At 56.9% G+C, this 22,762-nt stretch overlaps 2 protein-coding genes across 8 annotated transcripts; one reads left to right on the top strand and one right to left on the bottom strand.

The window, feature by feature from the left end:
* Window positions 1–665: 665 nt before the first annotated feature.
* On the top strand, window positions 666–4,483 carry Phox2a (paired like homeobox 2A). Of its 3 annotated transcripts, none has more exons than XM_090349102.1 (3): window positions 666–902; window positions 3,063–3,250; window positions 4,040–4,483. In XM_090349102.1, exons 1-3 carry the CDS (start codon window positions 686–688, stop codon window positions 4,481–4,483), a joined length of 849 nt encoding a protein of 282 aa, XP_090205228.1. In that variant the 5' UTR covers window positions 666–685. The 3 variants fall into 3 exon arrangements, with proteins under 3 accessions (XP_090205228.1, XP_090205227.1, XP_090205226.1); XM_090349101.1 differs by having other exon boundaries at window positions 3,983–4,483; XM_090349100.1 differs by having other exon boundaries at window positions 3,063–3,256; window positions 3,968–4,483.
* An 820-nt stretch (window positions 4,484–5,303) lies between these two features.
* Inppl1 (inositol polyphosphate phosphatase like 1) lies at window positions 5,304–22,102 on the bottom strand. Of its 5 annotated transcripts, none has more exons than XM_090348368.1 (29): window positions 21,841–22,102; window positions 20,393–20,765; window positions 17,675–17,738; window positions 17,428–17,578; window positions 17,131–17,251; window positions 16,781–16,921; window positions 16,506–16,599; window positions 16,334–16,423; window positions 16,102–16,200; window positions 15,846–15,996; window positions 15,647–15,753; window positions 13,981–14,083; window positions 13,695–13,891; window positions 13,316–13,433; window positions 12,419–12,515; window positions 12,071–12,209; window positions 11,857–11,956; window positions 11,672–11,760; window positions 11,330–11,411; window positions 11,117–11,206; window positions 10,298–10,411; window positions 10,073–10,161; window positions 9,575–9,662; window positions 9,327–9,482; window positions 9,045–9,123; window positions 8,809–8,949; window positions 6,326–6,998; window positions 5,962–6,095; window positions 5,304–5,857 (listed from the first exon to the last, which is right to left on the bottom strand). In XM_090348368.1, the coding sequence occupies exons 2-29, from the start codon at window positions 20,572–20,574 to the stop codon at window positions 5,767–5,769; spliced, it is 3,780 nt and encodes a 1,259-aa protein (XP_090204494.1). In that variant the 5' UTR covers window positions 20,575–20,765; window positions 21,841–22,102; the 3' UTR covers window positions 5,304–5,766. The 5 variants fall into 5 exon arrangements, with proteins under 5 accessions (XP_090204494.1, XP_090204495.1, XP_090204492.1 ...); XM_090348369.1 differs by lacking the exon at window positions 21,841–22,102 and adding an exon at window positions 21,622–21,698; XM_090348366.1 differs by lacking the exon at window positions 21,841–22,102 and adding an exon at window positions 21,607–21,696.
* Window positions 22,103–22,762: the final 660 nt, after the last annotated feature.

Here is a 22,762-nt window from a genome sequence, read left to right as displayed (position 1 = left end):
CCGTCTCCCCTGCGTCCCGGTTTCCATCCCCACCCCCCCGCCCCGCTCCCCGCTTCCCGCTCCCCGCCTCCCGGGCAGCCTCCGCCGGGATGGGACCTCGCTGGGGTGGGGCGGAGGAGCCGAGTCGGAATAACTCGGTTAACCGGGAGAATTGAATTAACTTCACACCAGCGCCCCGGGGCCTGCCTCGCTCGCTCGTGCGGGGCCGCAGGTGGGGAGGCCCGGGAAGGAGGTCAGGACCTCCGGCTCGGCTCGTAGTGTTGACGCTGAAGGTCTGGGCTGGATTGGGGCGGGACGGGGACCGCGGAGGGGCCCCCGCGCGGCCCCGCCCTGCACCCCGGGAGGCTGCTCTGCGAGCGGGCGGCTGAGACCCCTGGGGTGGGGGTGGGGGTCGGGGTGGCTGGGGGCGGGGTCTGGGCCGCCCAGGCCCCGCCCCGCAGACTCGCCCCGCCCCGCCCCCTCCGCGGGGTCCTGCGCGTTAAAAGGCGCGCGGGCTGGCGGGGCTGCACTTGCGTTGCACCCGGGCTTAGTGTGGCCGCGACGGGGCGGGCGGACTGTCGGGCGCGCAAAGCCGGTGTCAGGTCCTACCCGCCTGGAGCTCCAATCTCCATCCGGACCGCTCACCCAGCTTAGGACCCCGACCCTGACCCGGCCTGGCCCCCGCTCCTGCCCCCCTCCCGGGCCGATGGACTACTCCTACCTCAATTCGTACGACTCGTGCGTGGCGGCCATGGAGGCGTCCGCCTACGGCGACTTCGGCGCCTGCAGCCAGCCTGGTGGCTTCCAGTACAGCCCCTTGCGGCCTGCCTTCCCCGCCGCCGGGCCGCCGTGCCCCGCGCTCGGCTCCTCCAACTGCGCGCTAGGCGCTCTGCGAGACCACCAGCCCGCGCCCTACTCCGCAGGTGAGCGCAGTCCCGACCCGACCCTCCCTCCAAATCCTGCGGAATCCCCAGTCCCTGCCCGACTCCTGCAAATGACTGCGACTGGACCCACAGCCGCCCCATCCCTGCCCTGGCCAGACCCTCCAGTGCCCCTCCCAGAGACCTCCAGCAATTCGGGCTCCTCTCCTCGAGGGTCAGCCGCACCCTTCACATCCTTCCTATTCGGCTTTTTCCCTTCGAAATCTCTACCCTGTGGCTTTGGGTCGAGGAAACAGATCGCAGGGCCATCCTCGGGCCCTTCACTAGGCCTTCGCTTCTATGCTTTCAGAGTGACCACCGGACCCCTCCATCCCCAGTATCCTTGGATGGCGGCCTCCAGCTCAGTCAGTCACCCCCATTCGTGTCACTCCTGTCACAGGAGGAAGCACCCCTGCCCAGATGGGCACCTTCCCTAGCACCGGCAAACCAAACCCTTCCTACCTTGTCTTGGACTGGTATTACCTAGGCCCAAACCCTTGTGTATCACCAAAACGAGTCTTACAGCCACAGAAAAGGGGGCCCCAATAATTAAGCCATTTTCGTTTTCCCCTTCCTTTTCCCCTTTGGACTCTTCCAGCAAGGGAAAAGTTCAGAACCCTGAACCCCCTGCACCCCTAAACCCTTCAATCCAAGAGGTCGCTGTGGATAAACTTTGATCTCACTGGGTCTCTCAGCCACCCTATCCCTCCAGTTCAAAGTACCAGCATGCCCCACCCAACCCCTTTTCCTCCTGGAAAAACCACAGGGAAAGGTGCAAATAGAAAACTGGGGGGGGGGGGGTAAGTACCACAATTTGGGTTAAAAGGAACCAAACATGTGACCGAAGACTAGGGCAGGGGTGGGAAGATTGGCTACTCTGGAACAGATGAGGATGGGAATTGGGAAGGTAGAAATAGGAAATAGGAAGAGAGATTTCTTAAAAACAAATGAGGCTCTGAGATTGGGGAGCTGGGGGAAGGTTATAGGAATGAGAGCAAAATGAGAAGATTGGGGATCCTGAGAAAAGTGGGAACATGGGGTTGAGTGGTGATGGAAATAAGAAGCAGGTGACAGGGATAGGAATTTTGAGACAGTCTCCCCCCCCCAAAAAAAATAAATTGGAAACATTGATGAAGGAGATAGAGATTGGAATGGATGTTAGACGCAAAGATAGGAAGAAATGTAGCCCTAAAGAGATGGAACAAAGATGGAGAGTGGGGCTGCCCTCAGAAAATTTGAAGCCCTAAACCAGGGCTAGAGGACAGGGATGCTGAGATTGTGTTTGAGAGGCTGTCTGTGGGGCAGTGGAGGTTGAGATGGATTGTGAAAAGGTGGAGTGGAACAGGATTAGAGGAGATGGGAACACAGAAGATTCTGAGAGGTGGGGAGGTAACAGAAGAGGGGGGAAAAAAACAGATGGAGGACCTCAAGTGGGTGAAATAAGAAGTCTCATCAGCGAGCAAGCACAAAGAGAAGAATGGCCCAGAATGGGGAAAGTTGAAGAGAAATCCAAGTGGAGGAAGAAGATGAGGAGAAGAGGGGGAAACAGGGGAAGGGAATGGGAATCAGGGGTGTGAGGCAGGGCTAAGGGGGGGGAAAAAAAGGCCTGGTGATAAAAATATGCACGGTGGGGGGGCTGGGGGAGCGAAAGGGGTGAAAGAAAGTAAACAGGGAGTGGATCCCCACATAGCAGAGAGCCTGTGCCTGTGGTAGGGCTGAAGTAGACTTGACAGGAAGGTCTCATTGGCAGAACCAAGGCTCCAGACTGGCTAGTGGGGGCACTACTGATGCTGAAGGGACCAGAGAAGCAACCAGGGCTATTATGGATAGAGCAGTGGTCAAGCTGGGAGCCAGTCAGGTTGAGATATGGAGATAGGGGCGAAGCGACAGGGATTGGGGAAGTGGAGGACCAAAGATAAACCCTTAGCTGGAATACCAGACTCTGGTCTACAGGTTTCTGATGGCTCTTGAGCCCCCAGTTCAGTCTTTTTACCCTGGCTGGCTGCATCGGCCAATAGGAACCCTTAGAATCGGGGCTGTGTGGAACAAACCGAGGGCAGGGGTGCGCCATTCTAAGGTAGAACGTGGAGGGCTGAACTCGGCAACTCACTTCTGCCGTCCATCTTCGTTGCCTCTACCCTCCCGCACACGCCGGCCCCGCAGTGCCCTACAAGTTCTTTCCGGAGCCGTCGGGCCTGCACGAGAAGCGCAAGCAGCGGCGCATCCGCACCACGTTCACGAGCGCGCAGCTCAAGGAGCTGGAGCGCGTCTTCGCTGAGACCCACTACCCGGACATTTACACACGAGAGGAGCTGGCGCTCAAGATCGACCTCACCGAGGCTCGCGTGCAGGTGCGTGTGCTCATGTGTGCATGCTCCCGCGTGGAGGGGACACCTGAGGGCCTGGGGCAACTGCAGCGTGGACGCCAGGATCTCAGAGCAATGACCAGGGAGCCATGTGTGGTTAGGCAGCCAGGGGAAGCCACCAGGCCAGGACCTGGAGGCTCAGGGCTGCCTCTACTTGGATTTCTAGTTTCCCAGAGATTTAGAATGTTATTTGAGAAGCCAGGACGGAGGAGGCCGAATGGGTAGGACTGAGGTCACAGCGGGTCCACAAGTCCAGTTGTTCCTTCCCAGCGCTGCAGCTGGGAACCCTTGAGCCAGGAAAAACTACGTCTGGGGCAAGGGCATGGCCAGAGAGCCAGGGCGGACAAAGCCCGAGGGCAGACAGCTGTTCACCTGGCCGGTTTGAACCGAAAGCCCTGGACAAAAGGTTTCCCTAGCAGCCCCGCAAGCTCTTCAGAGCCCTAGGACGCTTCCCGCGCAATGCCCAGTTTCCTAAATAGGAATTGGGGGACCGAGGAATTTTGAGGAACAATAAAGGCAGAAAGCACCCCAGGAGACTCAGAGCACTGGGGCAGCTGGCGAGGTCTGGGAGTGATCTGGTCGTAAAGGTAAAAAATCCCAAGGACCTGGAGGAAGGGGCGAGTGAGGAGAGGGTGGAGAGGGAGGCTTCGGGGGCTGTGGACCCTCACCCGCCGTCCTTTCGGAGCCAGGTTTCTGCCCAAGCGTCTGGAGGCCCAGGCTGACCTTGCGCACTCCCTGACCCTTGCCCCGGCTCACTGGCTGCTGTGCCCACAGGTCTGGTTCCAGAACCGCCGGGCCAAGTTCCGCAAACAAGAGCGCGCGGCCAGCGCCAAGGGCGCGGCGGGTGCCACGGGCTCCAAAAAGGGCGAGGCGCGCTGCTCATCCGAGGACGACGACTCCAAGGAGTCCACGTGCAGCCCCACGCCCGACAGCACCGCGTCGCTGCCGCCGCCGCCCGCGCCCAGCCTGGCCAGCCCGCGGCTGAGCCCCAGCCCGCTGCCCGCCGCGCTCGGCTCCGGGCCCGGGCCCGGGCCGCAGCCGCTCAAAGGCGCTTTGTGGGCTGGGGTGGCGGGCGGCGGGGGCGGCGGGCCCGGCGCGGGAGCGGCCGAGTTGCTCAAGGCCTGGCAGCCGGCGGAGCCCGGGCCCGGGCCCTTCTCCGGAGTTCTGTCCTCCTTTCACCGGAAACCCGGCCCCGCGCTGAAGACCAATCTCTTCTAGCCGCGGGCCGGTCCCCCCCAGAGACACCCCTAGTCCCTGCGGGAGCCCACGGAGCCCCGCCCTTACCCGGCACCCGGAAGCAGCCCGCCCGTCCCCCGCTCCCCACCAGGTCTCACCCCCAAGTGTGCCATCCCCAGCGTGAAATCAAGTCTGGGGCCACGCTCCGCTCCGTCCTCAACCACCCAGCAGGGCAGAATTTTCTCCGGGACACCCCTCCTCCCAGCCGGGAGCCCCCTGTAGCTTGGCTTTCTTTGGAACCAGGATCAAATGATGTCGCGGTCCCTAAACGCACAGCCCACAGGGTCTCTGGGGAGGGCAGCCCGCCCTCCTGATTCTGCTAGCTGGGGTATCTATCACTGCTAACCTCCATGCCAGCTCGAGCACCCACACACCGCGGGCCACCCGTGCCGAGGCTGCTCCCTCCAGGCTGGGACCGCCGAAGGGGCCTCAGGATTCCCTCCCACCCCCAGCGGGCCGCGCAGAGGGAGGGAGAGGGGAGGCCCGGGACAACGGGACAGAGGGGTTTCCTCTTCCCTGATTTTTTTTTTTTTGGTGGTTCTTTTTCTTCGTGGGGGAAAAAAACTTGTAATTTATTAAGGTGATTTTGCTCAATCCAAATAAAACTTAATTTATTGAAGACATCAACCCTTCCAAGTGCCAGGATGAGGACAGACTGCTTGCAAGAACCATGTCTTTCCCCCTCCCCTCCTCCGCTGCAACCGGGAGGAAATTTCTACAGCTGCCACACATTCCCAGCACAGGGCAGTATGGACCAGCAGACAGAACTAAGAAAACTGGCAATCTATGGCCTCAGTCCTCCCGCCCCACTGACCCCAATAATATTAAGGTACCCTCCCCTCCCCAAACCCACACAGAAAAACAAAACTTAAATAAACCCCAGCCCGGTTCTAGGGCTCTTCCTTCATTTCCGGACAGTAACCCCTTGGAGGAGTAAAGTGACTCTTCTCCTGTGGTTCACGGAAGGGGATGGGGAAGATGGTGGCCCAGATGTGCCCAGCTGTGCTCCACGTGGAAGGGTCTGCACCAAAGCAACCCCCTAGGTGGATTGAGAACCACTGTGGACTACTGACATTAGCAGCCCTGTGGGGAGAGGCAGGAAGGGCTGATTAAGGCATTCCAGATTGGGCAGTGGGGAACACTCAGATCCCCCAATAAATAAGTGGAGAGGCACTGCCCCACCCCTCATAACTTTCAAGCTCCCCTCGGGTGGGACTTGGAGACAGGAAAGGCACTACTGATCCAAGCTCCCCAGTCCTCAGCTATCACTTGCTGAGTTGCAGGGTGTCCAGAAGAAGGCGCTTGTGAGCCGGATCTTGCACCCCAGCCTCCTCCAGGTCCTCCTCCGTGATGTCACTGGGAATGAGAGAGGCTGGGAGTTGAGCTGGAGGGGGACAGGAGGGCCCACAGACCCACCCTGAGGTGGAAGACCCACCCCCCACCTCCAGCCCCACCCCCACCTGAGAAACTCCAGGTCGTCCCAGCCATTGTGCACCAGGCCCTCCTCATAGCGCTCCAAGCCGATGGCCCGCAGCCAGGCACCCATGCCCGCCTCGCCAAGCCCGCTGGCTCGCCCGCCCTGCGGGCAAGGAGCCTGAGGGAATAGGGCATGTTGGGAGAGCACTAAGGGTAGGCCCACCACAGAAGCCCCTCAGAACACTGCATTCTATCTACCATGCACGGGGAGAAAGGAGGCAAGGGCGGGGCTTATCCATGGATCTCCACCAAGCCACGATGTCAAGCTCAGGGTTTGCTGAGTGAAAACCCCACAGTCTGTGGGCAGTCCTCCCACCCCCCAGGTACAGCCGGCCATGGCCCACTCACCTCCTCTGCCAGGTCTTCCTGGATGCTCTCTCGGATGCGGGGTGGAGGAAAGCTGAGGGGCCGGCCATAGTCTGAGGGCAGTCCTCGGGGTGGCTGCAACTCCAGGAGGCTTGGGAGGAGAGCTGAGCGGCCAGGCCCGGCAGGAGCATAGTCCACCTCACTGAGCGTCTTGGCCATCTGTAGTACTGAGCAGGACCGGTCATCCCCACTGGCTACCTCCCCCAGGAACGTGCTGGCAGGTGAGGGGCCTGGGGGTAGTGGGGGCCTTGGATGGGCCTTGGGAGGTGGTGGGCCACGGGCCTCACCCCCACTACGGCCCCGGACCACTGGCATTGATAAAGGATCCAGGCTGGGAGGCAGGAAGATGGCAGAGTCCGGCAGTGGTGGGGGTGGGAAATCTGGAGGAGGCAGTGTACCCCCAGAGTCCTCATCTGATGAGCTCCCCTCTCCCACACGAGGGGGCCGGTTGCGTCCAAGCTGTGGAGCAGGCACGGTGATGGCCACTTTGTTCTTGGTGGCAGGTGGGACAGGAGCCCTGGCAGGGGAGGGTAGCTCCAGGGGCAGCAGCTGATGCGGGACCCCTTCCAGAACGTAGTAAGCAGGGTTATTGAAGCTGTTCTTGATTGGGGGGGCTGACACCCCTTCTGGCTCAGGAGCCCCTTCTGGCTTCAACCTGGATTTGAGAGCAGAATAACTAAACCAGGCCCCAGAAACCCAAGGCAGAGGCAGTGGGTACAGATAAAGGAAAGGGACAAGTTAGAAGACAGAGTTGCACATGACCCTGAACACAGCACCTGCCCTTGGATTCATCTAGTTAAGGTGTTGACAGCAGAACCCTACATTCCCTGGCCTCACCTGCTCAGATGTCTTACGTCTCTAATTGGAATGTGAGGTTTCAGAAGGTAGGAAGATGACAGTGAATGGAGATCTGGAAAGCCTCTCCTCCACACCCTCCAAGCAGCACAGGAGGCCAGTCCACTCTGTCATCTTACTCAGAGGTTCAGGGTAGTTTTTACTCAAGTTCAAGGCTAAAACAAAGCTGGCTGAGAAAAGCTGAATATGAGTGGAAAAGCGGCAAACTATACCTAAGCAATTTCCTTTAGTTCAAGCAACAACGAGATACCATTACAAAACAAGCTGGCCTTGCCAAAGATTGACCCACAAAACACTAGGTTCCGGGTTGGCAGTCTGGCCTAGTGCAGAGTGCTCACAAAGGCCTGAGTTTGATTCCTCCGTACCACCTACACAAAAAGCCGTTAAGTGGTGCTGTGGCTCAAGCGGTAGAGCTCTAGCCTTGAGAAAGCCCAAGGACAGTGCTCAGATCCTGAATTCAAGCCCCAGGACTGGCGAAACAAAACAAAACACACTAGGTTCCTCAGAACAGTAGGTTATATAGAAAAGAAATCTCCTTGGCCCATTAGGTTTGGGAAACTACTGCAAACAGTTTGAAAAGAGATTTCTTTCTAGGTCACAGGCTTGAAGCCTTTGCTAATAATACAATTTACTGAGAACACTGTAAGCATGTTCTAGACCGCTCTGACCACACGCGCTTTTCTAGTGGGCTCTTGAACAGAGCCCCACAGTACGTATCCTGGGAAATCCTGCGCTGGGTTTGAGCCTTCTCCAAACACAGGGCTCAAACTGGTCCGCTTACATAGAGGCAGCTGTTCTACAACCAATTTCTTTGTTTGAGGGAGTCTTGTGCTCTCTTCAGCAGCACATATACTAAAATTGGGCAGGCTCTCGCTCTGCAGCTCAGGCTGGCCTTCAATTTGTAATCCTGCTGCTTCAACCTCCAAATGCAGGGGTGACAGTCTGCACCACCACACCCTGCTTTAGAGACTTTTTGTTGTTGTTGTTGGGAACTCTGAGCCTGGGCGCTGTCCCTAAGCTCTTCAGCTCAAGGCTACCACTCTACCCCTTGAGCCATAGTACCACTTCCGGTTTTCTGGTGGTTAATTGGAGATGAGTCTCATGGACTTTCGTGCTCGGGCTGGTTTTGAGCTTCGATCCTTAATTTTTTGCCTCCTGAGTAGCTAGGATTATAGGCGTGCCACCACGCCTGACAGAGCCTTATTTTTCTTTTCTTTTTTGCCAGTCCTGGGCCTTGAACTCAGAGCCTGAAGACTGTCGTTGGGCTTTCTCAAAGCTCTAGCTCTACCACTTGAGCCAGAACATCACTTCCACCTTTTCTATGTATATGGTATCAAGAATTGAACCCGGGTCTTCGTGCATGCTAGACAAGCACTCTACCACTAGGCTAAACTCTGAACTCAGAGCCTTTTTTTTTTTAACTTGTACTTTTTCAGGCAGAATTGAAAGACTGACTGTGCTCCCTCTGACTCAGAGCCATACCTCAGGAAGTCTAGGCTGGCCATAATCACCACAGGATGGCACAGCACCCAGATTAAATCCCCAGGCTGGCCCTGAAAGCCTCGCCTAGTGATGGACAGAGTAGGGTGATGACAGATTCATCCTCTCACCTGGGATTCAAGGGCTCCTCCCGGAGACCTGCTCGGGGTGGGGCTGGAGGCCTCCCAGTTGGTGGTGGTTTCTCTGGTTCTTCAAACAACTTGGACAGTGGGCAGGAAGCATCTGTGGAGGCTGGCTTTCGGCTCCCTGATCTGTCATTGGTACACAGGAGAGGGAAAAATGGGGTTGACAAGGGACACCTTGTTACCCCTCATGTGACAAACACCCAACAACTGCAGCAGCTCACCTGGAATCTTGACTGCCTCGGGACACAGAGGGTGCTTTGCTCTTTGTCCCTGCCTCATCCTTATCAATGCTGATCCACTCTGGAGAGGACAAGGAAGGGACACTCAATAGAGGACAGACAGCCTCTGGGTCTGCCCACCCCTTTCCAGCTCTTTCTCAGGGCCGATCCAGTCATGGCTGCAGAATGTCCAATGTCCCAGGATTCCACCCTGGGTCCTTCCCTCCTCCACCTGTCCTCACCATCCCACCCAGTGTCCCAGACCCTTCCCGATGAAACTCCTACCATAGAGCCGCTCACGGGTGCCCAGGCGTTCTGTGGGTACCCGCACCTTCATGGAGCCCCGGATATTGCCAGTCTCCTCACCACGGTGTGACAGAAAGGTCAGGAACTGCTGCGCTGTGCTGCCGATCATGGATTTGAGTGCAACCACACACTCCCCTAAGGGACAGATAGGACACACCAGCAAGTAGCCAAGCCTTGCTGGGACCCTGCCTAGCTTCTTGTGGCCCTCAGCACCTCTCATCCCTCACCATAGGATTCATAGCCATCCATGGACTTGACTGTGAGCAGGAGATGCTGGTCCTGCAGGTATTCGATGTCAGCCAAAATTGGCTTGAGCTGGAGAGCGGAAAGGTACAGTGAAAAACAAAGATCCAACCTCCCCTGTGTGCCCTCTCACAGGCTTGTCACGTCCACTCTCAAGCAAAGTCCCCAAACCCTTACTGTAGAGGACACAGTCCAACAAGGCCTTTATAACCTGGAATTAAGGTTCTGGGTCCTCAATGACAGTATAGAACCTGACATTTAGCGAAGGCTTTGAAGTATTTATTGAACAAATACACGAACACTGGGCTCCATACTCCTTTATAAAAAAAAACAGCAAATGCCTTTGTTCTGGCTCACGTGCATGGGTGAGAGCATGCAGGCCTGAGCACACAGTCTTCAGAGCCCACCCTCCCTACCAGGCAGCCCTGTCCCTCCCAGTGTATCCTTTCACCCACAAGCCTTAGCCCTGCGTGCAGTCTCACCGTCGGCAGCTGGCGAGAGGACCACTGAACTTTGAGGAAGTTAATGTTGTCACTACTCTGGGCATCATTCTCAAAGCTCTTCTTGTACTCTAAAGTGGGGGTGAAGGACACACAACTGAAACTTACTCCAAGCTTCCCTTCTGTCCAGATGAAGGGCTAACTGCTTCCGTAGCCTCTATCCTCCCGCCCACTTTGGCCCACAGCCAGCCCCAGGCCCTCTCTGACCCTCCAAGCAGGTGGAGTAGAACTCGATGAAGAACTTGGTGCGGCTGGCTGTCTTCACGATGGCCTCGATGCTCTCAAACTCGATGTAGGCCTGGTCTGAAGTCTTTGAGAGCCCTGAGGAACAAGGGAAGAATTACAGACACGGGGCTGAGAGAGCCTGAGCAGATCCCAGAGGAATGAGACAAGATGCTGAGTCTGGGATAGTAAATCATGAGTCCTAGTAGAGCAGAAGGCAAAGCCAAAGGAACTTCTGGACCCTAAGCCACCAATAAGAGGTCCAGGGATCGTGAGTTTGACTTAGCAATAGAGTGCTTGTCTAGCATGCACTAAGACCCAGGTTCAATTCCTCGGTATCACATACATAGAAAAGCTAGAAGTGGTACTGTGGCGCAAGTAGCAGAATGTTAGACTTGAGGAAAAAGCCAAGGACAGTGCTCACGCCCTGAGGTCAAGCCCCAACCCTGGCCAAAAAAAAAGAAAGAGAGAGAGAGAGAGAGAGAGAGAGAGAGAGAGAGAGAGAGAGAGACAGAGACAGACACACACACACACACACACACACACAGAGGCGCCCAAATCCCTGGTCCTGGACTAAGGCGGAAAGACAACTCAAGGATGAAAGATCCTTATTAGAATGCTTGCAGGCTTGCCTACCAATAACACAGCACACTTCCAGCCACACTTGGAGATACAAAAGGGTTATACTTGCACATATCCAACCAGTCATGGGCTCACACCATGACGCAGATGTATGGATAGCCACACACCACATCCCTAGGCCATCCTCTGTGCCGTATCTATGACCACATCCAAGATAGGCACCTTTCTTGGAGATGAACTGTGAAGTAACTCCAACCTCAAATGTTCCAAACACAGGGGAATGGTCACTGGTGACAATGTCATCGGTGCAACCTGCGTAAGAGGATGGAAACGGGACTCGGGAGCTGGCTCTCCCCTACTCCCCCTCTCAAAAGAAGGCAGAAGCAAGAGAGTGACGCCCCACATCTCCCAGCACCCTGTTTGGGAAGCTCTTACCATAGGAATTGCAAATGATGTGGGTTTCGGGGTAGGACTTCCACAGAATTCGGTCACACCATGAGGGCACATTGGTCCGCACCTGAGCAAGAGGGCAGTCTGGTCACGGCTGACAGCTGTGAGTCTCTCAGCATGGGACTTACCTCCCACCGATGCCTTAGGCCTCAGCACCCATCTGTCCCCTTGGATCCTTATAACACCCAGAGTCACCTAGATGTCCTGAGAGGGACCACATAAGCAGGACTGGCAACTGCACAAGACTACACCACGATCCTCTTACCCTCTACTCTGACCCACTGCAGGCCTAGAATTCCCTCTCCCCTCCCCATTTTCTCCACTTACCCCAGTCGGCTTCTGCTTGTGCCAGGCATAGGTGTCCCTCGAGCCCCGCTCATAGCGGTAGGTCGGTGGGAAGGAAATCTCCTCCTCACCTAAGAAGAGCAGAGGGCATATGGGATTCAGTGACACCCCCCAAAATCAGAAATAACCCCCAGCCCTCTGGGGCCACCTGGTAGGCCCCCACTCACTGAATCGAAGGAAGACCTTGTGCTTCTCCCGTTCTAAGTTGAGTTGGTCCACCCGGAGCAGGGGCTCAAACTCCTTCCTGCTGATGTAGTTTAGGATCTCCTGGGGGGAGGTTGGATGCACAGTCGAAGGCTTGTCTTCTGAGCTGAGCTGGAGTGAGAGCCCTCTGGACGCCACCCTTTCTATAACCACCCATCCACAGGGCCCTGCTCACACCTGGATGTCCATGTCTAAGCGGTAATTGAGGTCCCCAAACCAGAAGAGGTGAGTGAAACGCAGGGAGATGTCGAAGGCACTGAGCTGCCGGTCCCCCAATGAGAGCAGACGCAGGATGTCCAGGTAGTTCTGGTTCCGCCTAGGATAGGTAAAGGGGCAGGTCCCCAATGTCAGGCACGAAGGTAAGAAGTCAAAGGGGCAGGGGCAGGAGACAAGATCAGGGGCAGGAGCAGGTAAGAGGGGGTAAGGGAGGAGGAGTGGGTCTCTATGGATGGGGCTGTGAGAAAGCCAACTAGTCCCAGGTAAAGGAAGACTGGAATTAAAAGAAGGCAGGAAGGAGCCTCTCACCGGGCAGTCTTCTCATTTCCAGAGGTGAGATGGCAATTTACAAAGCCGAATGAGGTGCCATTGAACATGAAGGAGACACCCACAGCACCCTTGTTCCCTGCCAGAGTAAGCAAAAGAAAAAGGCCTGGGTCATGCAAAAGGCTCCCAACTTTCCCTGCTACTCCCCAAAACAGCAGTGACAGGACTCCTACCCCAAGTCTAAGATACTTAGAGGCAAGCAAGCCCCTGGATACACCCACACCTCCCCAAGCTTACTCTTGGCACCATCTACTAGCTGTGTGACCTTAGGCTAGTCATTCAACCATTCTGGTTTTGAGTATATCATCTATCAAATAAAAATAATAATAATGCCTATAATCCTAGCTACTCAGGAAGCTAAGATCTTAGGAGTGCAGTTCAAAGCTAGTCCAGGCAGGAAAGTTCATGAATTAACCACCTAAAAACTGAATGTGGAGCTATGGCCCAAATGGTAGAATGCTAGCTTTAAGCATAAAAGTTGAAAGACTGCAGCCAAGCTCTGAATTCAAGACCCAGGACCATCACACACACACACACACACACACACACACACACACACACACACACACACACACACGAAATAGAAAAAGGGAGATAATTAGATAATTGTTCTCATCTTCTTGGTGGGGCTTGAATATTTTTAAATATACTTTATTGGCAGGCACAGTGGCTCAGGCCTGTAATCCTAGCTACTCAGGAGGCTGAGATCTGAGGATCAAGATTCAAAACCAGCCCAGGCACAAAAGACTCTTATCTCCAATTAACCTCTAGAAAAAGGGAAGTGGGACCTGGTTCAAGGATAGGGCAGTAGCCTTGAGCTGAAGAGCTCAGGAGAGGAGACAGAGGACAGGGATGGAGGAAGACCACCTGCCTGCTCACCCAGGGTGTTGGCGATGCCAGTCTTCACGCTGGACGTACTGACATGGCTGATGCGGTTCTCGTGCTCTGGCTTCACCAGCACAGCCACCTTGATGTTCCATAGTGACTGCATGGCAATCTGCATACAGGGTCAGAAGTCACCTCCTCTGCTCTGGGCTAGGCCCCCTGTGTGCCTTCCCCTGGGCCATCACACCACAGGGTGTGCCCCTTCTCCTGCGGGACCAGTGAGGAACAGACCTCTGGTGTAATGAAAGGCTCATAGAGGACTCATGTTAGATGTGCCACAGGCAGTGTTAGGGCCACAGGGACAGTCAGAAAGTCAAGGATTCTGTTTGTGCGGACAGGGGACTAGGGGACTGGGTGAGATGACCCCCCTCACCGGGCGGTAATCCAAATCTGTGAGCTCCTTGAGGCCCCCTCGAAGCAGGTCTAGCCACTCTCGGTCACCCACTGAGTTCTCCTGGGTCCCAAAGACATAGATGTCATGGGGGATGGTCACTGTGACCTCGTCCAGGGCCTTCCCCAGACCCTTGGATGTGAACCACGATGTCACATTTTTTGGAGGTGGCACACTTCCTGCAGTAGAGATAAGGGAAGGGGGGGGTCAGGCCCGTAACCTGGAGCCATCCCTCCCTATCGCACCCCAGCCCCGGCCGGGGCCTGACCCATGTTCCAGGTGCCTATGAAGACAGAGATCATGTCGGGCTCGTCCTGTTTTGAGTGTTTGTTCTTCATGAGTTGCAGCAGCTGGCAGAAAGCCTCCCGCTTCTGTGGAGACAAGAGCCAGTCAAGGGGAGGTGGGCAATGAGGAACACCCCCTTCCACAGGGACACCCCACTAGGTAGGAGGCTCCCCCAATATACACCACTAGTTAAGAATAGCACACGAAGCTGGGCGTGGTGGCTCAGGAGGCTGAGATCTGAGGATAGAGGTTCAAAGCCAGCCAGGGCACTAAAAAACGTGAGACTCTTAGCTCCAATTAACCACTAGAAAATCAGACGTGGGGCTGTGCCTCCAGGGGCAGGGTGGTAACCTTGAGTTAAAGAGCTCAGGGACAGTGCCCAGGCCCAGAGTTCAAACCCCACAACCGACCAAAAAACAAAAACACAAGTTTAGTAAGTGCTCACTGACTGCGATTCTCAGTCCTTCTGGCCTCAGGCCATCCTCTCTATTTGGTAGAAGTAGGGTTTGTTTGTTCATTGTGGTATTATGGCTTGAATTCAAAGCCTCAAGATCTCACGTGGCTAGTATTCTATCACTTGAACCATGCCTCTAGTTCCAGCTTTTTGCTGGTTACTTGGGAGATAAAGTCTCTCAGTTTTGTCTCTGGCTTCAAACTGAGATCCTTCTATCTCAGCCTCTTGAGTAGCCAGAATTATAGTCACAAGCCACTGGCTCCCTACAAGAACTACGGTTTGAACTCAAGGCCTCATACTGGCTAGGCAGGTTTCTCTACTTACCACTTGAGATAAAACCTCAGCCCTGGGGCTGGGAATGTGGCTTAGTGGTAGAGTACTTTCCTGGCATGAATGGAGCCTTGGGTTTGATTTCTCAGTACCACATAAACAGAAAAAAGCCAGAAGGGACTGGAAATGTGGCTTAGTGATAGAGTGGTTTGCCTAGCATGCGTGAAACCCTGGGTTTGATTCCTCAGGACTACAAAAACAGAAAAGGCTGGAAGTAGGGCTGTGGCTCAAGTGGTAGAGGACTGGCCTCGAGCACAGAGACATTCAGAGACTAGGCCCTCAGTTCAAGCCCCAGGACTAAAAAGAAAAAAAAAAGAAGAGGAGGAGGAGGAGAAGGAAGAGGAAGAAAAAGAAGATGACGACCATGACGATGGGGGGAGGGGGGAGGGAGGGGACAGAGAGGGAGGGAAGGAGGGAGGGAGGAAGGGAGGGAGGGAGGGAGGGAGGGAGGGAGGGAGGGAGGGAGGGAGGGAGGGGAAAAAGAAAAAGCTTGAAGTGGCACTGTGGTTCAAATGGTAGAGTATTAAAGTGCTAGCCTTGAGTAAAAAGAAGCTCAGGGACAGTGCCCAGACCCTGAGTTCAAGCTCCAGGACTGGGCTCTTTTTGCTTCAGTTACATTCCAGATAGGGTTTCAAACCTTGCCTGGGGCCAAAATTCACCATGATGCCTGCTTTACTGACCGAGATGCCCAGGCTACCCTTAAATATCAATCCTCCCAGTTTCTGCCTCCCTTGGCACCACCATGCCCGGCTCTCAATGCCTGTCCCTGACAGGAGAGACAACAGGCCTACACCATACATGCCCTCTCTTCCCATCCAATGGGGACTCTAGCAGCCCCAGCGCCCTGGCCAAGACTGTCACTTACCCGGGCACTGACAAAGATGAAATCCTTGCGCTGAGTACGGTCCTTCTCCTTTTCAAACACAACACCAAGTTTGTTCTGGACACGCTGGGACTTAATGAGCTGACGTACTAGGGAAAGTAGGCGCAATCACATAAGCCTGAATCTCTAGACCAAGACACCCTCGCCCGCCCCACCATCACCAGGTCTGGCCTTGGCTCACTGCGATCGTGCGTAAAGGTCGTCCAGTCCTCCTGGGAATCCCGCTGTCTCCGCAGCAGCACCAGCCGCCCCCCCTCCACATCCACACTCAGTGTGAACTTCTGGGACTTCCCAATCTTGGTAAGGTCACCCAAGGTCACATCCAGCTTCACCTGCAATTCAGGAAGTAGGGAGACTACTGACAAGCCTAGGGGGCAGGCGGCACCCCTTGTACCTCCGGCTACTCTTTTCTCCATGAGACCTTATCCACTGTGTACCTCAAAAGCCTGGACAGGGATGGTTTTGGCCTTGCGTGTAGAGGGCTGCAGTGGGGCTGGGGGCCCTGTGGAGCTCATGTCCTGCAGAGCCTTCAGGGCCTGCAGGGGGCAAGGGGCAGAGTGAGTGAGGGGTCAGGCTGAGGGGAGGGTGGGGAGGGGTATAGCTGGTGTTATGGTCAGTACTGAGATCAAGTCAGTGACTTTAAGTAGGGGTGTGCAGGAGTCAGTCCACCTTTTTCTGGATGCCTGACAGGAAGTCCTTCAGCACAGACAGCTTCAACACCAGGCTCTCCAGCTCCTGCTCCCCAGTCTGCGGTGAGCTCTGTGGGGAGGGTGGTAAGGCTGGTACATGAGGCCCCTAAGCAGAAGCCCCACGCACCCCCACCCCCACCCTACTATCCCACCTGCTGCTGCAAAAGGCGTGTCACCATGGGCGAGCTCTGCTGATCAAACACCTTGGACAGGATCTCCAGGCCAGACAGGACCTTGTCCACCTCGCTAGGGGAGACACCAGGTCAGACTCCCACCCTGACCTAAGTCGTGGGAACAGGATGTGGGGTGTGGCACTTCCACCTTGAGCATGGAGGCATCAGGGCACAGAGGAGGAAGTCAGAGGCAGTGACTGGCTCATTGATGAGGGGCCAAGCCAGGGAGTCGTGCGTGGGTAGCTGCCTGGTACCTGTGCAGCCTGCGGCATGAGGTGGCTAGGGTGCGGGTGAGGTGGGGCAGGTTGCTGGCTCCGCCCCGCACAGCTTCCAGGTCCAGTCCATAGCTGCCCTTCAGATACTCATGGGAGACGGTGCTCAGCCCGTTGGGGGTGCTTCAGTGAGAGGTTTGGAGTCAGTAGAGGTCCCTTGTCCCAGAACCCTACCCATCTCTCTGGGACACAGCAGTGGCAGCAAGAGTAAAACGGGTTGAGAAGTCTGCCTCTGGGGCTGAGATGGGATGGGTGGTCCAACAGGAAGGGCTCAGAAGGTATCTCCACCTCAGAGGAGAAAGGGACTCACAGAGGGGGTAGGGAATCCTCACCTCTCAGCAGCTGGAGTTGTGGGGGTTTCAGGGGGTGGCAGGGGGCTGCTAGGCCCAATGGAGGCAGAAATGCTGGTGGAGCCAGAGCGTGGGGGCAGAGGGGGTTTCTCATCCTCCACATCTGCGGACAGGGTCAAAAAGGTGCAGACTCAATGGGACAATGGCTGCTGTGCCACCCAAGTCAGACTTCCAGAGAAAAGGGTAAAGGGCAGGGGAATGTGGTTAGGGGGGACGGGGGCTTCAGAGGAGGCAGGGCTGAGAGGGGCTAGGAAGGAGAGTCAGGGGACAGGGCAGTACCTGAGGCATCTCGGTCATCGGGCAGGTCTGGTTCTCTCTCCCCCTCTACAGGCAGCAGCAGGGCACAGACAAGGCCCTGGTTGGGTTGGGCATACAGGCCAATGAGCTCACCCAAGGTCTGGAAGCGGCGCACAGGCACACCCTGTGAGGTCTATGGACCAAGCAAGGGGGGAAGAAAAGAGTTAGCCAGGAGGTCCTCAAGCCTGGGGCTGGATCAAGGTCAGGACACAAAGGTCTGAGCTCCCACCTGCACAGCCAGGAAGTCTTCTCCATCAGGCAGGATACGGTATGTGTGCACATGCTTCTGATACCTAATGGCAAGGCAGAGGTCAGATCCTGTCACCCCACGCTGGGGACTAAGCTCCAAAGCAGCCATTCTTCCTATTACCATGCTTCATCCCACCCACACCCCAGTGTGGTCCCCTTAAAACTACTTGCGAGGCTGTACAGGGTTAATGATACTGATGGGTCAGTGAACTTCCACCCCTTTAGTCGCCAACAAGAGTAGGAATGGTAGGGGGGAATGAAGATGGAGAATATAGTTACCATGGCAATACACATCCTATGAAACTAAGAAAAGTAGAGGGAGGGGTTAGGCTGGGAGGAATAGGAGAGGATGATGAAAGGGGAGCCATGGATCAAGACACATTGTACTTATAACTGACACACCAAAATATAATATAAAAGAAAAGCAAGAATATCCAGGTCCCCTCCCTGGCTCAGACCTACACAGACTCCACATCTACCACAGGTCCTGGGAAGCAACAGGCAGCTCTTTTGTGGCCTCCACAGCTGTCTAAACAGCCCCTCTGGGCTGTGGTACCAATCTGGGCCCCCCGCCAAAGTAAGAGTCCTCAGAAGCCTGGCTAGCCTTTTGCATGCATACGCAGTGTGCTGGCACACATGTGTGCCTCTGTCTGTATTTATGTTGGTGTCTAGCTCTGCTGAAATTGGGTGTGTCTAGGCAGTTTGGGCCATCACTCTAGGCCTTTACCCTCCTCCTCAGGCACCAGGAAACTAGGATGATGCAAGAGGACCCTCTATGGGGACCCAGCCTCAAGGGGCAAGAAGGGTGCTGACAGATGGCATAGCAGCTGAGCAGGTGACAGCTGAGCCAGGCACACACTAGGTGGGGGATGGAAAGCTTCCTCTGTTTGCACACCTCAGAGGCTCCTGGGGCCTGTGGTGTCTGCCAGGTAGAGGGCCACCTCCTTTTCTCAAGGTAATCCCCATCAGCTCCCCTGGAGCTTCTGCTGGTGCTGGATGTGTTACTTTGTGGGCTGTGGGTCTATTTACAACAATAATAGCATCCCATGAAAGGAGCCGGGCTTCCCCATCAGGCCAGGTGCTCAGCTGTCCTACAGATCTCATTCAGTTCTCACATTTTTTAAAGTAGATATTATCATCATCATCCCCATTCTCCAGAAAAGGAAACTGAGGCTAGAAAGATAATATGAGTCTCCAGTACTACAGAACAAGTAGAAGGCAGAAGGAACTAGGATTTAAAACCAGAGCAGAAGCTAAGGTGTTAGTCAGGGCAGGGGCATGACTTGAATGTTATTCAACAACATATGCTGTGTATATAGGTAAACAAGTATTTGTTTGGGCCATCCAAGGAACCACCCACTTCTGATCCCTCCAGAAATACAGGGAACAGCCACTCAGCTGGCAAAGTTGAGTCCTCCACACTCAGCCAGCCTGGACCCACCCATGCCTTCCTCCAGCAATGGAGCCAGATCCCCCCCTTACCAGGACAATAATGTTCCTCACCCCAGACATGGGCCCCAGCTGTTCCCCTCCCACTCAACAGCTGACCCCGCACCTGCCTCCTCCCCTCCCTGCATAGGGGGTACACTTCAGAGGGGGCTGGGAACACAGGACTCCTAAGGAGATTCATAGGTTTGGTTGTCCTGGGCTTCTGGCAGAAGCTAAGATTTACTAGTTAGGCCAGAGTTAGCTCAACCTCTGCACTCCTGGTGGTTTGGACAGAATCTTTTTGCTGGAAGACTGTGTTGGGCATTAAATAAATGTTTTAATAGCATCTCTGGCTTCTACCCAACAGATGCCAACAGCTCCAGTGATGACAATAAAAAATATGTCTCCTGGTCTAAGCCAAAGTACATCTCATGCAAGGATGTCAGAAGAACAGAGGAGGAAAGAAAGGACAGAGGCACAAGGGTTGGGGGAGGACTTTTGACAGTGCCAAGAAAGAATATAACGATCTAAATACAGCACCCTTGCAGCTTCCCATGCATGGCTTTCCACTCCAGGGACCCAAAGAGGCCCACTCAGCCTGAGATTGTGAGAGCTAGGGGGCAGGTCAGGAAGTGTCCATTGGAAAACCAAACAAATACAAACTCACCCCACACCAATTACAGTGGAGACCAGGCCCACCCCAAGAACTGCTGGGCCTAGCTCAGGGGTCAGAGCTCAAGCCTGAGGCCGAACATACTCACTCACTGATTCATGAAATAAAGGCTCAGTCCTGTGCAGCCTCAGCCAGCGCCTCCCTAAGCGTTCCTCACAACTTTCACCACCATCCCCAAGACTCCTCACCGCCTGGGTTCTTGTGATGCAAAGCCAAACACACTGTAAAGATGCTTGCTGGACATTCTTGTACAGCCTGCCAATCTCTCTGCCTGTCCTTAGCTTACCACTAAGACAAACCCTATTAAACAGAACGGCATCCTCACCGGTGCCCCCTTCCACCTGGGGGCCTGGACCAGTCTGCCATTACTTGCCAGCATTTTTTCTCTGCATCACCAACCACTCTGGGCCCCACAACTCTGCTTCCAAGGCCCCCCCAAAACAGCCGCAGACACACACAGCAGGAAGTGCCCCCAGATCCCAGCTCAGCCCCAGGACAGAGTCAAACCAGCCCGGGTCACCGCCACCGCCCCCCACCCCCCACCCAAGAACTGGGGGCACACCGGGCGTGACCCCCTCTCCTTCCCGCGCCACTCACAGGACGCACAGTGCGAAGGCCCCCGCCACGCTCTCGCTGTCTCGGACCAGGAAGCTGCCATCGCGGCCCGCCCTCGCCAGCAGCTCCTCCGCAGCGGCGCGGCTCAGGTCTCGGTGGTACCAGGCAGGAGCCGGGCTGCCCAGCGCGCCCCCCGGTCCCGGCGCCCCGCACGCCGAGGCCATGGCCCGCGCCGGGCTCAGCGCCGCCCGGATGTGCCGCTCCGCGCCATTCACCCCGAGGAGCTGGGTGCCGAGGCTGGGGCCGAGCCTGGGACCCGGGCCGGAGGATCCCGGCTGCGTCCGGGCTCCGCGCCCCGCCGCGCAGTCCGCCTCGCTCACCGCGCAGCCGCCGCCGCCAGCAGCGCCGGCCTCAACTTGAAGAGAAAGAAAAGTTTGTTCGGAGGTGGCGGGGGAGGGGCGGGAGCGCAGCGCCCCGTCTGCAGGCCGGCCCCCTCCCCCTCCGCTCGGCCCTCGGCCCGGGCCGCCCCCGCCCCCAGCCTCTACCCGCGGGACCCCGGCCTCCTCCAAGACACCCCACCGCGCAGATCCGGACCCCAGACCCCGACTGGAGCAAAGCCCTCCCCTTCCCCCCCATCCGGTGTCCCGACGCTTGGGAGTGCCGGCACCCCCTTGGATAACTCAGCCGTCTCCACACTCGCACCAGGTGACCCCTAAGTCGCCATCAATGTCAGAAGCCCCCAAGTTCCCTCCTCCCCCCCCCACTAGGGGCTTCCACAGCCTTGCAGAACCAGAGTTCTCAAAGAAAGGATCCGAGATGAGCCTCTCCACCCCCCTCAGCTCCCCCAGCGATACGAGCGAGCAAAGACCCCCTCCCTCCGTCCTCCCCGGGTCCCCAGGAAACCCGTCACCTCCCCCCCTCCACGTCCAGATCCCAGCTCTCCAACTCCACGGCGTCGGTCCCCCGAAAACTCCCCCGGGGGGGGATCCCTCTCACGGGGGTCACACTCGCCCCCAGTGGAGGTCCGGAGTCCTCGAGCCTCTCCAGCCCCGTCCCCACCGGCCATGCAGCCTGGCCGAGCGACCCCCACCCCGGCCCCCGCCAAGTTCCCCGGCACCACTCCCCAACTCCCGCAGGCCGGGGCCGCGAGGGGGACACGCTCCACGAGCGAGAGGACCCCCTCGAGCCACCTAGAACTTCCTCCAAGCCCCCAACTCGCCACCTCTCCCTCCCCCCGACACCGCGGCGGCCGTCACCGTGCCGACCCCCACCGCCAGGGCTGCTGGGGCTCCTCCTTGGCCGGGAAAGCCGCCCTGGACTCCGGACGGCCACTTAAGATGGCCATCCGCCGCCGCCGCCGCCGCCGCGCACCCCTCCGCGCCTTCCGCCCCGCCCGCCGCCCCGCCCCCGTCCCCGCCAGCGTCCCCGGAGCTCCGGAGCAGCTCCGCACCCCGCCTCCCCGGCCCGCGTCCCGGCCCGAAGCGGCTCACCCTCCAGGTGACCTCCGACGACAAGCCCCGGCACCTCCCCGCGCCTCGGCTTCCCGCTCCGTCCAGCGGGGCGATTCTCCGGGACTCCGCTCGTAAAGCCCTGGGCACCGGGCGGGCACCCCGCGCGCGCGCGCGCGCCCCGGGACCGCGGCTGTTTTTATGATTAATTAAGGAGGAACGAAGGTGACAGCTGTGTAAACTGTAAAGCGCGACTGCGGAACGCACGGGTATTATTAGCACCGCCCCCGTCCTCGCTACTCCCTCCAAGTCAACAAACTCGAGCCTCGCAGGGCCAGACGCCGAGCCGGGAGCGCCCGCCCGCCGCGAGGGGGCGGCACCCGCCCGGGGGTCTGGCCCGCCCCTTCCCAAAAAGACACCTCGCGGGTGGCTGCGTCTCCCCGGAGTCCGCTTCCTGCCCCGCCCCCCGCCCCGCAGCTCCTTAAAGGCGCAGGCCTCCGGCGGGCGCCCACGGCCGTCCACTCTCGGGCTGCTTGCTGGCGCATCCCTTTAAAGCTGGGAGAGAACTTTCACTGTGCTACGCTGAACCTGCGGACCGAATCGAGATTTAGTCCTGGGGAGCTTCCTCCATTTCAAACTGCGCTCTGGCTTCTCCACGCGGACTGGAACCAATCGTGGAACCTGGGGAGGAGGTGCTGGAGGACCTTCCGCACCGTAGAAACGGCGTCACTTTAGACAGCCACTGCCCGCCCCACTTCGTCTGCCGAGCACCCAGTAACTTAATTCTCCAACTTGCCCAACTTTCCCAAACTTCGTCACCTTTTGGTGTTGGGAAGGGGAGCCTGCAGGGGATGGGGGTGGAATCACGCTGGTGTGTGAGTGACATCCAGATTAGGAAGTACTCCACACACTTGGGTAAGTAAGAAGAAGCAAAAAAAAAAAAAAAAAAAAAAAAAATCAAGTC

This window comes from Megascapheus bottae, chromosome 16 (assembly GCF_031878675.1).
Source record: "Megascapheus bottae isolate mThoBot1 chromosome 16, mThoBot2.hap1, whole genome shotgun sequence".
Classification (NCBI taxonomy): Eukaryota; Metazoa; Chordata; class Mammalia; order Rodentia; family Geomyidae; genus Megascapheus; species Megascapheus bottae.
Note: the sequence above shows the minus strand (reverse complement) of the source record. Positions and strands in the feature narration are given on the sequence as shown.